At 54.3% G+C, this 15,085-nt stretch overlaps 2 protein-coding genes across 2 annotated transcripts; both read left to right on the forward strand.

The window, feature by feature from the left end:
- Nucleotides 1-5,427: 5,427 nt before the first annotated feature.
- Nucleotides 5,428-6,413, forward strand: H1-0 (H1.0 linker histone). Its single transcript, XM_082066234.1, has one exon. It carries the CDS (start codon nt 5,640-5,642, stop codon nt 6,222-6,224), a length of 585 nt encoding a protein of 194 aa, XP_081922360.1. The 5' UTR covers nt 5,428-5,639; the 3' UTR covers nt 6,225-6,413.
- A 2,353-nt stretch (nt 6,414-8,766) lies between these two features.
- On the forward strand, nt 8,767-14,681 carry GCAT (glycine C-acetyltransferase). Its single transcript, XM_082068982.1, has 9 exons — nt 8,767-8,992; nt 9,071-9,201; nt 9,786-9,887; nt 10,417-10,563; nt 10,872-11,026; nt 12,787-12,869; nt 13,227-13,398; nt 13,796-13,917; nt 14,321-14,681. Exons 1-9 carry the CDS (start codon nt 8,791-8,793, stop codon nt 14,470-14,472), a joined length of 1,266 nt encoding a protein of 421 aa, XP_081925108.1. The 5' UTR covers nt 8,767-8,790; the 3' UTR covers nt 14,473-14,681.
- Nucleotides 14,682-15,085: the final 404 nt, after the last annotated feature.

Raw genomic sequence — 15,085 nt, forward strand, 5'->3', positions numbered from 1 at the left:
TCAACAAGTGATAACCTCACCACCGTGTGATAACCTCAGTGTGGTATCAACGGCCCCTGGGGCAGGGGGGTGCAGGCAAATGCAGACCCGATCCTCCACAGGCACAGCTGTAGCGACTGCTTTTCCTAGGTAAAGCAAATTGCTTCGTAAGTCACAAATGGTGGTAAAACTGGTTTTCAGGCTTTCGTCATATGCCTGAGGCCCTTGGGCAACCTGACAGATGGTGCAAGAGGCTGGGTGCTGAGCTCAGTGCTGGCTCCCCATTGCAGCTGTGCGGAGCTGGGGCTCAGCCTCCTGCCCCAGCCCAAAAACCCTCCTATACCTGCAGGGCACAAGGTCCTGGCTTTTCCTTCCCCACCCTGCAGGACGTGGCTGTGGTCATTGAGTTTAGGACGAGGCAAGTGTTTGGCATGTCCGGGACTGAGATGGGAAGGAAAGAGGGGATAGAGTAGCTCAGGGTGACTGTTTCCAGGCTGCAGGGCTTGGTCATAGAATCAGAGAATAGTTTGAGTTGGAAGGGACCTTCAAAGCCCATCTAGTCCAACCCCCTGCAATGAGCAGGGACATCTTCAACTAGATCAGGTTGCTCAGAGCCCCATCCAGCCTGGCCTTGAATGTTTCCACGGATGGGGCATCTACCACCTCTCTGGGCAACCTGGGACAGTGTTTCACCACCCCCACTGTAAAAAATTTCTTCCTCGTGTCCAGCCTCAATCTCCCCTCCTTTAATTTAAAACCATGACCCCTTGTCCTTATTGCAACAGGCCCTGCTAAAACGTCTGTCCCCATCTTTCTTATAGGCTCCTTTTAAGTACTGAAAGGCTGCAATAGGGTTTCTCTGGAGCCTTCTGATCTCCAGGCTGAACAACCCCAACTCCCTCAGCCTGGGTTCTGTATCTTGTGTTTGTTTGGGTTGGTTTGTTGGCATGGTGTGTTTTTGTTTTTTTTATTTTCCCCTTCCTGACTGGGGGCTGCTGACACCGATAAACACGTCACATGAGCACAGGCAAAATGTGCGGGTGCCTGACATATGGCCAAGCCACCCGTCCTCGGGGCTCTGTGGCTACAGATCAGCCACTGGCTGGGTAGGAGTGTCCCATCATCCCAGGGTGACAGGGGACTGTCGCCTCCCAAACCGGTGCAGCGCTAATCAGGCAGCCCCTGTTTTGCCTGTGGCAGGGTGATACGGCCGCCCCATCGTCTCTGCATCACTATCTCCTGGGTGCAGGAGAGCTGGGTGGGGGGTGAGGCTGGGAGACGAGGTGACTGAAATGTCCATGGGTGACAGGAGTGATGGCCGGAGGGAGGCCAGCTCTCTGCTGCACCTTACAGAGCCCGAAAAGCATCCCAAAGTGACACAGTTGTGGATGTGAGAAACAGCCTTGAGCATGGGGAAAAAGCTACAGCCATGCAGCATCCTGGGTGCATGCAAGCCAACATCCCAGCTCACTGAAGGAGCCTGCCCTTAAAAAACAGCTTGTAAATTTTTTAAAACAGTGGTAATCAGTCCAGCAGCAGGAGGCAGTACTCCGTCATTTATTGGCATCATTAAAGCCCACTCTGCCATTAGCGGTGGCCGGGCTTAGTGGCTTCATGTTGGGCTGACCCCACCGCATGGCGGTTCAGGGCTGACTCTCTGATGAGCTTGGCTGGAAAATCAGCTAATTTCTCTGTTTTGCCACTGACAAAGTACTGAAGCACTTGGATCTGAGTGCCAGCAAGGCCAAGTCTCACTTCTGCAGATTTTGAGACTCTTTGAAAATGAAACCCAGATAAAATAAAATGTTGTCACTGGAATTAGTTGCCAGAAGTGCCCTGGTGTAGTTGGGTGCCAATGACCAGCTGTCCTGTCCCTAAGAGGCAGGGGCTGTTACCTGGCAGATCCATAGCACATCCACAATGGACATGGTTTAACCTTTAAGATGAAATCCACAGCTAGAAGTGCATAATTCTTCTCAAGGTCTGGTTGAACACAGCACAGGGAGGAATGGGAAGGTAAATGGGATTGCCGAGAGGATTCCTCTACCAGGCTCTGTCCTCTGGGGTTCACAGGAGAAGCAGTATTTCCCAATCTCTGCCACCTAATGCCAGAAATGGGAGGCACAGGAGGCTTGGAGCAGTTGGGTAGCTCTCCTCGAGGAGAACAGGAGGTGCATGGGCTAACCTTCCCCACCCTGGTCATGATGGAAGGTTCCTGTGGCCAAAAACACAGAAAAAAGCCCAAGCCCGGCACAGAGGACTGGGCGGCCCACGGAAATAATTCTTCCTTCTGGATGAGCCCACCCATACTGTGTGCAGTGGGGTGCTGGACCCCACTGCCCACAGGCAGCAGGGCTTGCATTGCTCTGCAGCATCTGCATCCTGCCTCCAGCTCCAAAATCCTGACAGGGACTGGAAAACCCATCTTGATCCTGGCCAGCGAATGCTAAGGGTGCAATGATATAACAGTACAGGGTTCACAGGGTGCTTTCCAATATCAAGGACTGGGATCCCCCCCATGTCCTAGGCCAGCAGCATCCTGATAAGCTGTGTTCACCTGTACACCTCCCCTCCACCAAGTCACTTGGGGCCACAGGGTCTTCCTCCCATTTTGACTGGCTAAAAATTAAGAAGTTAGTCCGGATGAAAGTGTTGGAACCCCTGTGTATTTGGGAGAGGGTGTTTGCCTGTTACCAGCAGCACCTGCCAGAGGACGCTGAGCAGCCCTGGTCGGCTGCAGGAGCTGATATTAGACTCCTAATTTTCAGCTGACTAAAGTCAGGTAAAGCTCCTGCTCCCTCTCTCCCTCCCTGCCACCCTGGCCATTGTGCTGCTCTGATAAAGGTTTTTAAGGCTGGAGGCTCTGTGCTCAGCCCGTGGCGCTGTGCCAGCCCTGGCGGCTTGGGGACGCTGCTTACACCCCGCTCCACATCCACCCTCATAGCCGGTGTACTGGTGAGCCACTTCTGACAGTTACAAACTTGGACACAAATAAAAGCAGATGGTGCCTTATCTGCCTTGCCCGGCTTGTCTACGTGCAGGCAGCCAGCGACAGCGGTTTATTCCTGGCTAGGAAAAATGAGAGGTCCTTCGGCCTGCCAAAGTGTTGTACAGAGGCCACCAGCGGTCGCCACCTGCGGGCTCTGTATGGGATGGAAAGTGATGCATTCATTATGTCTTAAGCAAAAAACCAACCTCTGGGGAGGTGTGAAGGTGCTTATTCCTCTCTGTAGTTAGGACCTCTTAGCTCTTAATGAACTCAAGTGGTTTGCAGGTGCTGTGATACTTTCCTGTTCCCCAAATGAAGCGGGACCTGTGAAAGAGTGGCACCGGGGAGGGAGGCACAAAGGGATGCCCACGGTGGGATGCACTTCTACTGCCACTGGGAAAGCACGAGGGGGCTGAATGCCTCCCCCCAGGGCAGAAGACTGCTGCACCCTCGTGTAGTGTGTGTGTCTGTTGGGGAGGAGACATCAAATGCTTCCATTTCTATTTCTATTTCTATTTCTATTTCTATTTCTATTTCTATTTCTATTTCTATTTCTATTTCTATTTCTATTTCTATTTCTATTTCTATTTCTATTTCTATTTCTATATTTCTATTTCTATTTCTATTTCTATTTCTATTTCTATTTCTATTCCTATTATTTCTATTATTTTCCTATTTCTTCTATTATTTCTATATTTATTCTTATTTATATCTCTCTATCTATTTTTATATATACTTCTGTGTGTCCCTGACTGGTGGTTTTCATGTCCCTGCGCACCTCAAGCGCATGGAGGTTACAGGAAGGTGCCATCTGTGTATTTTAACGTGCTGCTGAAGCACCAGCGGGTTTGGAGGTGTTGGGGTTCACCTCCGAGCACCACACGGCGTGTTGGCGGGCACCAGGTGGCTGAGCCCGCGTGTTTTTAAGAAATAAGCGGGAAAACATAATTTAAATCCTACGGGCAAGATGGTGATAGTGACTACACTTAATCTCCTAGGAACAGCCAACCACTCATCCAGCTGGCAAAGGAGGGCTGGTTGTCGCTGTTAGATGTCCCTGCTCCGTCCCCTCACAAAGAGTTGTATGTGTCCCCAAAAAGGGGACAGGCTGTTACTTGTGACCCCCTGCCACACACACGCAAGGACTGAACTCAATGTCCCCAAAGCCCCTGGTGGGGAGCAAAGGGCAGGGGGCAGAGGCATTCAGCTGTGGGGTGCTGCTGCTGAGCCTATTTTGATCCCAGTGCTCCCACTTTCCTCTGTTGTTTCCCCTCCCAGTGTCTCCTCCAGTGTTCCCCCTTTTCCCTCAAAGCTCTCCTCAGTGTCCTTTCTTGTCCTCTGATGTTTCCCCCTGTGTTAGTCCTTGTGTCACCCAAAAATATCCTTCCCTGGCCCCTAATGTCTCTGCTAAGTGTCTGTCCGTGTGTCTTGATGTTTCTCTGAGTGTCCTGGCCATGTCCCTCCCTGTCTTCCTGTTGTTCCCAAGCACTCCCCAGTGTCCTCCCATGTACCCCTTCCAGCGTTCATCCTTGTCCTGACCCAGGTGCCCCCCTTTGTCTCCACTACGTCCACCAGTGCCTCTCCTACCCACCCAGTGTCTCCCCAAGTGCTCCTCCTTGTCTTGCTGTTGTCCTCACAATGTCCTTCTTTGTCCCTACCCAGTGTACCCCCAAATTCTCTTCCTTGTACCCTAGTGTCCCTCCTTGTCCCACACCTGGTGTACCCCCAAGTGTCCCTCCTCGTCCCTCAGTGTCCCTTCTTGTCCCTATGCAGTGTTCCCCCAAGTGCTCCTCCTTGTCTTGATGTTGTCACCCCAGTGTTCTTTGTCCCTACCCAGTGTCCCCCCAAATGCTCTTCCTTGTCCCCTGGTGTCCCCATACAGTGTGGTCCCAAGTGCTTGACCTTGTCCCTCAGTGTCCTTCCTTGTCCCCACCCAGTATCCCCTGTGCCCCTCCTTGTCCCCCACGCAGTGTCCCTCCTTGTCCTCACCCAGTGTGCCCCTAGTGTACCTCCTTATCTCTCAGTGTCCTTTCTTGTCCCCACACAATGTCTCCCCAAATGCTATTCCTTGTCCTGCTGTTGTCAGCCCAGTGTTCTTCCTCGTCCCTACCTAGTGTCCTTAAATGCTCTTCCTTGTACCCTAGTGTCCCCATGCAGTATGCCCCCCAAGTGCTCGACCTTGTCCCTCAGTGTCCCTCCTTGTCCCCACCCAGTGTCCCCCTGTGTCCCTCTTTGTCCCTGAGTGCCCCTCCTCATCCCCACCCCGTGTCCCCCCACTGTCCCTCCAGTGTCCGGCTGTTGTACCCCGCAGTGTCCCTCCTCGTCCCCTGACGTCCCTCCCTGTCCCAGCCCGGCGGGTCGGGCCGGGGCGTGGCGGGGGACACACGGGGACACGGGCGGCGGGCGGGCGGGAGGCGCGCGCGGGGCAGTCCTCCCCGCGGTCCGCACCGCGCCTTTAAACGGTGTGTGCGGCGGGCGCGCCCGCAGAGGCGGCGGCGGCGGCGGCAGCGGAGCAGCGGGACCGCAGCACCGGGACCGCAGCACCGGGACCGCAGCGGTTGCACCCACCGCTCCTTTCCCCAGCCTCTCCCCGCCCAGAGGGGGTGGTCCCGGGCCAGGCTTCCCGCCGTGTGAGGATAACGGGGCATCGTAGGGCGAAGAAGTGCTGACCATGACGGAGAGCCCAATACCAGCCCCCGCTCCGGCTCCGGCCACCAAACCCAAGCGGGCCAGGGTGGCGCGGCGGCCGGCGGCTCACCCCACCTATTCAGACATGATCGCGGCAGCTATCCGGGCCGACAAGAGCCGCGGCGGCTCCTCCCGCCAGTCCATCCAGAAGTACGTGAAGAGCCACTACAAGGTGGGCCAACATGCCGATGTCCAGATCAGGCTCGCCATCCGACGCCTGCTTGCTGCCGGCATCCTCAAGCAGACCAAAGGGGTCGGCGCTTCCGGCTCTTTCCGTCTGGCCAAGGCCATCAAGGCAAAGAAGTCCCCGGCCAGGAAGAAGAAGAAGGCAGCCAGGAGATCCACATCACCCCGGAGGGCAGCCAGGCCCAAGAAAGCCAAGTCACCGGCAAAGAAGCGCAGATCTACCACCAAGAAAGCCAGGAAGAAGTCGAGGACCAGTCCGAAGAAAGCCAAGAAGCCAAAGACTGTTAAGGCCAAGTCGCTGAAGGCGTCCAAGCCCAAGAAGGCAAAGCGATCGAAACCCAAAGCCAAGTCCAGCGCCCGGAAATCACCCAAGAAGAAGTGACAAGTCTAGAGGCGTTTCGGTACTCTCCCCATTGGTTTCTGTAAATAGCTTTTGCCTTTACTTTTATCCCTTTCTATTACATTTTATAAAGAATTGAGCTATTCCTGTCTGAAAATAGTTAAAACAAGGCAGTTAATGAAAGAAAAAAGGAACATCTTTGGTTTGGAGAGTTCCAGTTTTTAAGAGTTACTCGTCTGGGTTTTTTATTTCTTTGTCTCAGAAATTTCTTGTGTGTGTTGTTTTTATTAACGCTGGGCTGGTTGTTGTGTGTTGGGAGTGATGGTGTCTCTGTGTGTTTGTCAAGGCTGTACAAGATTTCAGTTCCTGACCCTGCCCCAGCTCCTGGGGGGTGTATGTGTTCCCTGGCACCAGACAAAGACTCTGCCTGTGTTGGAGGGGAAGCGGGAACATACGGCTGCGAGAACCACAGTCTTCCTGGGAGGACAAGGGGCTCCCTCCTCGCTCCCCACCACAGGGCTGAGGCGAGGGGTGCTGGGCTGCTGGGTGTGAGGTCTGCCTGGTGCCCGAGATAACCACCCAGCTGGCTGGGCAATGGGGCTGCCCGCCTGGGTGGTGGCAGGGACTCCTGGGGTAGGGATGGGATAGAGGAGGTGGAGCAGAGCCAGGCTTTGACCACCTTTGCTGTCAAGGAGCTGGAGGTGTTCAGCAAATGGGAAGGGGCTGATCCCTGGGGGGATGAGCAGCGTTTCTCCCTGGGGAGGAAGGGACCCAAGCGCGGCAGCGGGCTGCTCTGCAGGCAGGCTGGGGCGGGCAGGCAGGGCAGGGGAGGCAGGATTGCTGGGGACAACCCTGCTGTCACCCCAGGGCTCTGGCTTTGTGCCCATCAGGGGCTGGCACAGCTCCAGGGCCTGCCTGGCCTCTGCGAGCACCGCTCCGGGCAGGGCTGGGCGGTGCAGAGGGCTGGGGCTGGCAGGGAGCCTGTGGGCTGGCTCTATGGCTCAGCAGGGTCTGAGCCTTGGGCAGCAGGTATCTAATCCCCCTTAGCTGGACACATCTAAACTCCTTGGATGTCAGGATCCCCAACCACCCGGGTCAGGAGCTCCAAAATCCCAGGGGCTGTGAGTGTTAAGGCTTGCTGTGCCTAAACCTCGTAGGCCTGGGGTCTTCACTCTCCTGGATGGTATCTCCCAGATCTGTTAGCCTGATGATCCTAAATCAATTGGGCAGACAGTGCCTGAGCCTTTTAGGCATCAAGAATCCTAAATAATTCGGTCAGGGTACTGAAATCCTTGGTCTGGAGGCACCTAATCCCTTTGGATTCTTGTTCCTGAGCCCTTGGGCCAAAGGCTCCCAGACCACCCAGGCTGAAGACCTTAAACCCCTTTCAAGAGCCTGGTGCTTATTCATCCTGGACAGGAGGGACCTAAATCACTCTGGCCACAGAATTCCCCAGTCATTTCTACTGGAAGATGGAGATGTCTGGTCCAACTGGGCTGTTTGTGTCTAAAACCAATGGGCTTGTGGGTCCTGAATTCCTTCAGCCAAAGGTGGTCAGATTATTTGGGCTCAGGTACCTAATCTCCTTCAGCTGATAACGTCTTAAACCTCTCACACCAAAGGATTCTTGGTCACTTCAGCTGGATGCACCCAAATTCTATAGACGCTTGTTTCATTACCCCCTGTGGTGGGCACCCATAAACCACCTCGATGTAAGGGTCCAGGTCACCTGTGCTGAGGATCGCAAATCTCTTAGGCACCTAAGGCTCCTGGGCTTGTTGATCCTTAAGGTCCATGATAATGCTCATAAATCCTTCAGGCCCTCACACATATAATCACAGAATAATTTGGGTTGGAAGGGACCTTCAAAGACCATCTAGTCCAACCCTGTGCAATGAGCAGGGACATCTTCAACTAGATCAGGTTGCTCAGAGCCCCGTCCAGTCTGGCTGTGAATGTTTCCAAAGATGGGGCACCTACCACCTCTCTGGGCAACCTGCGACAGTGTTTCACCACCGTCACTGGAAACAATTTCTTCCTCATGTCCAGCCTGAACCTCCCCTCATTTAGTTTAAAACCATGATGCCTTGTCCTTATTGCAACAGGCCCTGCTAAAAAGTCTGTCCCCATCTTTCTTATAGGCCCCTTTTAAGTACTGAAAGGCTGCAATAAAGTCTCCCTGGTCCCTTCTGATCTCCAGGCTGAACAACCCCAACTCTCTCAGCCTGTTCCAGCCATCTGATCGTCTTTGTGGCCTCCTTTGGACCCTCCCCAACAGGTCCATGTCTTGGTATGGGTTTCCTCCGAATCCCTCAGACTTCAAGGATCCCAAATCACCTGTTTTTGGCGCGCCTAAGCCCCTCGGGATAGAGGCTCTTCCCTCCCCCCCCCCAAAACCCTGAACACCTCCCGGAGAAGGTGCCTGAAACACTTCGGGCTGCGTGAGCCCGGCGGGTGGGCGGAGCCATAGCAGCGCCCCGCCCCCTCTAGCCCCGCCGCGCCCCGCCGGCCTGGGGGCGGGGTCGCGGCGGCCAATGGCCATTGGCCGCCGCGACCCCGCCCCCAGGCCGGCGGGGCGCGGCGGGGCCGGGTGGTGGGATGTGGCGGGATGTGGCGTGGTGCGGCTGTGCGGCTGCTGCGGGGCGGCGGGGCCGGGAGCTCCCGGGCCGCTTCGGGAGCGGCAGTGGCTGAACTCCGCCAGCGGCTGGAGAATGAGCTGGAGAACATCCGAGGCGCCGGTACTTGGAAGAGCGAGCGCATCATCGCCTCCCGCCAAGGCCCGCACGTCCGCTTGACGAGCGGCGGGACCGGTATGTATGAGGCGGCGGGGAGGGCTCTCGGTCTCTTTCCCCGGTGCGACGCCCGAGTATCCACCTCTTTTCCCGCAGGGATCCTCAATTTCTGTGCCAATAACTACCTGGGGCTCTCCAGCCACCCCGAGGTGATCCGTGCTGCCGTGGAGGCCCTGGAGAAGTTCGGTGCTGGGCTCAGCTCCGTCCGCTTCATCTGCGGTACCCAGGTACCAGGCACCGGGGCAGCATCCCCTGTTCCAGGGTGGCCTTTCTCAGGGGTTCTGCTCAGACTCACACGTGTACAAAGTGCTAGGGTACATATGGCCAGGCAGGATGAAAGCCTGCTGGGACCCTCCTGGTGAAACATCTGGAAAGATGCCAAATTAAACCATTGCAACACCTCAGAAAGCAAAGAAACAAAATGCCCCTCCTAATCAAGAAAATAAATGTCTTTTTCTCCCCCTTAAGGGTCAAAATTACAGCGAATCTGACTTGAAATGGCTCTGTCAAACCCACCCTGATTTATCCCCGCTGGAGCCCTTTCAGAGCGCTGGCAGGTTAAGTGCAGAGACAACTCAAAGCCGCTCTCCATGGGTGGGGAGCTTGGAGTCTCCCTGCTGGCTTTTGGTGTCCAAACCCATAACCACATTGTAAGGTCAACACTTTCTGAATGCAACAAGCTTCTCACACGCACACACACCTCTTTTCTGGATAAACCTGACTGTTTCCTCACCTTGCAGTCAGCGTCTAACAGCAGTGGGCAAGCAAGAACTTGTACTGCCTCATCGGTGACCCTTGCTTCTCTCTTCAGACCATACACAAAGACCTGGAGGAGAAGATCGCACGTTTCCACCAGCGAGAAGATGCCATTCTCTATGCCTGCTGCTTTGATGCCAACGCTGGTATCTTTGAGGTTCGTAGGGCTTTCCCTGTTTTGTGCATGGAGGAGGGAGGTGACAGCAATGTGCCTGCTATGTCTTCCAGTGGCTCTGATGTGAGCTCTGTGCCACAGGGAAGATGGCAGTGAATGGTGGTGGAGAACCCTGGCTTGGTGCCCTTGAACTAGGGGAGCTACGTGAAGCTGTTAAATCAGCCCTGACCTCCCCTTTCCTGAGTCAGCTCCAGCTTTTAGAGAGGGCTTCCATTTCCTAGGAAGTCTGTCCTCCCGCTGGAATTGTAGGTAGGGGAAAGGGGTGATCCCCCTGGCTTGCTAGGGAAGGAGGTGGAGGTTTTGAGCTCAGAAACTACAAGGCAAGAGCCTGGCCTAAGGAAATTGGGGGATAAGGTGGCTGGGAAGGAAAGTGAAAAGTTTAGCAGTGCTAGGAGAGGTGTGGCAGCTGCAGTTGAGCGCAGCCTTGTTCCCCTCATTAAGGGAGACTGGAAGATTTTGGTGAGGCGGTGCCCCAGAGCAGAGGATGATCCTTTCTGTTTGGTGTGAACAGGCCCTACTGACCCCGGAGGATGCAGTGCTGTCAGATGAGCTGAACCATGCCTCCATCATTGATGGGATCCGCCTATGCAAGGCTAACAAGTACCGCTATAAGCACATGGACATGGAGGACCTGGAGGCCAAGCTGCAGGATGCACAGGTATGGAGATCTGCCCCCACCCCAGTGCAAGGCTGCTTGCTTGGCTGTGCTACCAGCACAGTGACCAGCCCCGAAGGGTGGGCTCTGCCTTTTCCCGTGTAATCAGCATCGCTTGTACCAATCGGCATGGGTAGACCTGGATGGGCAAGCAGCCTATGGGGAAGCAGCTTCTTGCAATGCAAACCCCCCCACCTCTATTGGATATATCCACTCCATACAGGAGTTGGACTATGTCCCAGTCTCTTTCGCCAGCTCTTCTCCTCAGAGTGACATCTTCACCCCTGGGGATGCCACTTTCCCTCCCACAGAAACATCGTCTGCGGTTGGTGGCCACCGACGGTGCCTTTTCCATGGATGGTGACATTGCACCCCTGAGGGAGATCTGCGAGCTGGCCCAGAAGTATGATGCTCTGGTCTTCATTGATGAATGCCATGCCACTGGCTTCCTGGGACCTAATGGCCGGTAAGGGGCTGTTTCTCCCCCTGTAACCGCAGCAAGGCCAAAGGTGGTGATGACTGATGTGCTTTTGTGTGGGGACTCCTGGAGCCACCATTTCTTGAAGGCTTTGCACCCCTCCTTTGCCTCAGCCCTCCCCACCTGGTGATATATCCCTTTCAGGTATCTGAGGGGATTAAAGTGCGATACTTTTGCAATGACCGCTCCCAACATGACAGCTGCTTCTCTGTGTGTAAGGGATGGTGTGACCATCTCATCTGCCTCTCCTGGCAAGCAGTTGGACTTCCTGATTTCCAAATCCTTCTCCTCTCTGGTATCACTTTCAAATGCCTGGGTCTTGGGGGTCTTGTGGAGTTAGCTTGCAGTTTGATAAATTGCTTCAGGACAGCTTTTTCCTCCATCCCTGGAGATCCTCCAGGTGACAAGCAGTGCGCTTGCTGCAGTTGTTTGCTGAGAGCAGATGCTTCACATGCTTGTGTTGTTCAGGCACATGGGCACCAGGCGCTCCATTGTGTTGTCCTTCCTGCTCTCTATTGGAAGGTAGAGACCTGTGTCAGATAACACCTGTCAGAATGAGCAATGGGTCCCTTCTCAGATGGAAGGGTATTGCAGGAGATGACAAGAGGAGAAAGCCATGTCTGAAAAAGCCAAAAGTTGCTCTATGAAGAGCTCCCTCCCAGCTCTCTCCTCCCTAGGCAGATCTCATGTGGGAAGCTGGCAAGTCCACATCAAGCTGTGAAATGAGTGAGAAGTGGGAACTAAGCAAGAAAACTTGCCTTGTTTTCTCACCATGGCAAATGTTTCATCCTGGATCAAAATGATGGTGCAAGTGACATCTTTTAAGTGAGGAGATGCCACTCCTGGTGGCACTTCATCATTAACAAGAGAGGTGGTCATGCTGGGCTTTAATGCATTCCAGACCCTGTAGTTGTACTGAGCTTTCTCAAATTTAAGTCTTCCTAAAACAGAATTCATAGGATGGTCTGTTTGACTTGTACTCTTCCTTCCTTGGGCCATGGTAGCCATCCTGTGGGTTGAGGTAGACCTTGTCGCTCTGTTCCCAGTGGGCTCTCTGGTCCCACCAGTTGCAAAAACAACTGTTTGACTGCACTGAGCTGTGTAAGTGCACAACAGCTTGAGGAAGAGAGAACAGTTACTGCACGCTTCATGAGTTGTGCTTGTTTCAGTATGAAGCTGGTGCCGTTGTCTACAACATTTTGTTCTGACAGAGCAAACTGCTGGGTGGCCGTCCCCCCTTTTGCCTTTTTGGGCTGGAGGACATGAAGCTACAGAGCACATTTGCCACGGCTGGTTGGTTCCACTAGTGTAAACCTTGAGACGGGTGCTATAAGCCTGTGTGCATTTAGGGCAGCATGTCAGTGATGTGCACAGCCCACCTCAAGGTACACCAGCTACTCCAGCCAGGCAACCATTTTTCCCTGGTGTATGCTAATGGTGTGGCATGTCAGAGGCATGTGCAAGACCCACAGTGACAGCTCATGCTCTGTTTGAGCGCTCTCCCATCTGGAAGAGATGAAGAACCCATGATCTTTCCTCAGGAGATCCCAGCTTAGCCTTTCTGTAGCAGAAGGCAAGGCCAACAGTTGGGTTGAACTGGCACGGGGAGGTGGTTCTTTCTTTACCAGAAGGGGGGACACCACAGACCTGGCTGGTGGCACTTTGTTTCCCTTGAGGCATCGGGTGTAGAGCAGCTGCCCTGGTGCATGCTGACGGGGCCATTAATGTGACATTCCTTTTCCTAACAGGGGTACTGATGAGCTCCTGGGAGTGATGGACAAAGTCACCATCATCAACTCCACCCTGGGAAAAGCTCTTGGAGGAGCTGCAGGTGAAGGCATTTCCCTATTGAAGGACCTCCATACTCTAAAGAACTCCACAGCATTGCTTTGATGTTGCCTTCCTCTGTCTAATGACAGCAAAAAATGCCTGTTGTCCTTTTCTGCTGGTGGCATGAGGCTCAGTTTGGGACCCTGATGGAGGGCCAAGGGAGGTCCTGCCATATACTCCTTCTGCTGTCATCTTCCCTAAGCATTTGCCTTTGGGGTCAAGGTGGAAACTCTTGGTAAAAGACATGAGCTGTGATTTTTAGGCCTGGTTTGTACTGAAATTCCTGCTGTAGGTGACAGGTTGGGTTTATCAAGGGGCCTGGCGGTGCCTTGTCCATTTCTGTGTCCTCCATCTGCAGGTGGGTACACAACTGGCCCCAAACCCCTCATCGAATTCCTCCGCCAGCGCTCCCGGCCGTACCTCTTCTCCAACAGCCTGCCCCCCGCCGTGGTGGGCTGTGCGTCCAAGGCCCTGGACCTCCTCATGGACAGCAATGCCATTGCACAGTCCATGGCTGCCAAGACCCAACGGTGAGGGGGCCAGATTGGGGTGAGAGCAGGAGCAGAGGTTTGTTAGGAGTGAGTTGTCCATGTGTGTTTGTTTATTCACCCCCATGGTGACAGCCATGAAGGTGATTTGCAGGTCACGGCCAGGGGTTTGCTCAGGGAAAACCACAGGATGTGCCTGCATGGGTCAGACAGATATGTGGGCAGATGTGTCACAGCTGGATGTTCTGTGCACTGGGATGCAGCATCTGCCCCTCAAGCAGCTGCAGTTACCCTAGCATTGCTTGGGAAATGGCAAAAGGTCGCTGCAAAAAGAGAGATCCCTTCCCTGCACAGGAGATGCACAGGCTCCCAGGGAAGAGCAAGGCACCCAAGCACAGGGGTGAAGAGGTTTTATTCATCCTCTCCTTCTACTCGCCAGGTTCAGAAGCAAGATGACAGCAGCCGGCTTCACCATCTCAGGGAAAGACCACCCCATCTGCCCTGTCATGCTGGGGGACGCTCAGCTGGCCGCAGTGATGGCTGAGGACATGCTGGACAGAGGTGAACCAGGAAGGGTCCTCTGAATGCAGACACATGGCCTGAGGGAAGGGTCAGCCAGTGGTGATGTCACCACCCTGCCCTCCTCCAGAGGATGTTCCTGCATGAAATCTGATATTCGTGTACCCTCCAGCTGCAGATATCCTCCTGCCCCAAATGTTGCTGGCTTCGCCTCCTTTCTCTTTCTGGGGGGGAAAGGTTACATTAGCCCTGTTGCCCTGCAATGCTGGACTCCATCCCTATCACTGGCCCTAACCCTCATTTCCATGCTTGGGAGCAGATGCCACTTGAAAACCTTGAAGCCTGGAAATGATTATTGAGAAGGGAAGGGGGATCCAAAAGCTCTTCTGTCACCCAGTACCACGTCAGCCTCCCTCCCAGCGAGCTGCCTGCATTTCTTTTCCAGGTATTTATGTCATTGGCTTCAGCTACCCCGTGGTCCCCAAGGGAAAGGCCCGCATCCGCGTCCAGATCTCGGCTGTGCACAGCGATGAGGACATCGACCGCTGCGTGGAAGCCTTCATCGAGGTGGGACGGAAACGCGGAGCACTGCCTTGAGAGGCCAACACACACCTCTGTCACCCTCCCTGCCCATGACCAAGACAAGGGCCTGTGCCGGGGGGAAAGGCTTGAAAGGCATGCTGCTGAAAGTAGGAACGGTTCTCAGGGCATCACAGCCTGCGGGAGGCTGTGACTGTTCCAGTGTGCTGGCAGAGGCACTGGCAACCAGCTCTTGTGTCATTAAAAGTGTTCTGCAGTGCAGCGGATATTTGTCTGGCTCTTGTTTTCTCATCCAGGGGCTGCAGCCCATTCGCATCCTCCCTCACTGTGGCCACTTTGCTGTGTCTTCCCTGAGGCCTCAATCTGGGCACTGAAGTGCTGCAGCTCCTGCTGTCTCCTGCCAGTGGAAATTGGAGCATCTGTCTGAAGCATCTTTTTCATGAGGAGAAACTGAGAGAGCCTGTAGAAGGCTGAGAGGGGATCTTATCAATGCTTATAAATATCTCCAGGGTCAGTGTCAAGAGGATGAGACCAGACTCTTTTCAGTGGTGCCCAGCAACAGGATGAGGGGCAGTGGGCACAGACTGATGCATAGGATGTTCCATCTGAATATGAAGAAAAACTTGTTTACTTTGAGGGTGCCAGAGCACTGGAACAGGCTGCCCAGAGA

This window comes from Streptopelia decaocto, assembly GCF_964273445.1.
Source record: "Streptopelia decaocto genome assembly, chromosome: 1".
Classification (NCBI taxonomy): Eukaryota; Metazoa; Chordata; class Aves; order Columbiformes; family Columbidae; genus Streptopelia; species Streptopelia decaocto.

Excerpts from the sequence above, each read along its gene's own strand:
- H1-0 (XM_082066234.1), top strand. The coding sequence starts at position 5,640 with ATGACGGAGAGCCCAATACCAGCCCCCGCTCCGGCTCCGGCCACCAAA.
- GCAT (XM_082068982.1), top strand. The coding sequence starts at position 8,791 with ATGTGGCGTGGTGCGGCTGTGCGGCTGCTGCGGGGCGGCGGGGCCGGG. Across the intron at positions 10,564-10,871 it reads CCAAGCTGCAGGATGCACAG|AAACATCGTCTGCGGTTGGT; the intron begins GTATGGAGATCT and ends TCCCTCCCACAG. Across the intron at positions 11,027-12,786 it reads TTCCTGGGACCTAATGGCCG|GGGTACTGATGAGCTCCTGG; the intron begins GTAAGGGGCTGT and ends TTTTCCTAACAG.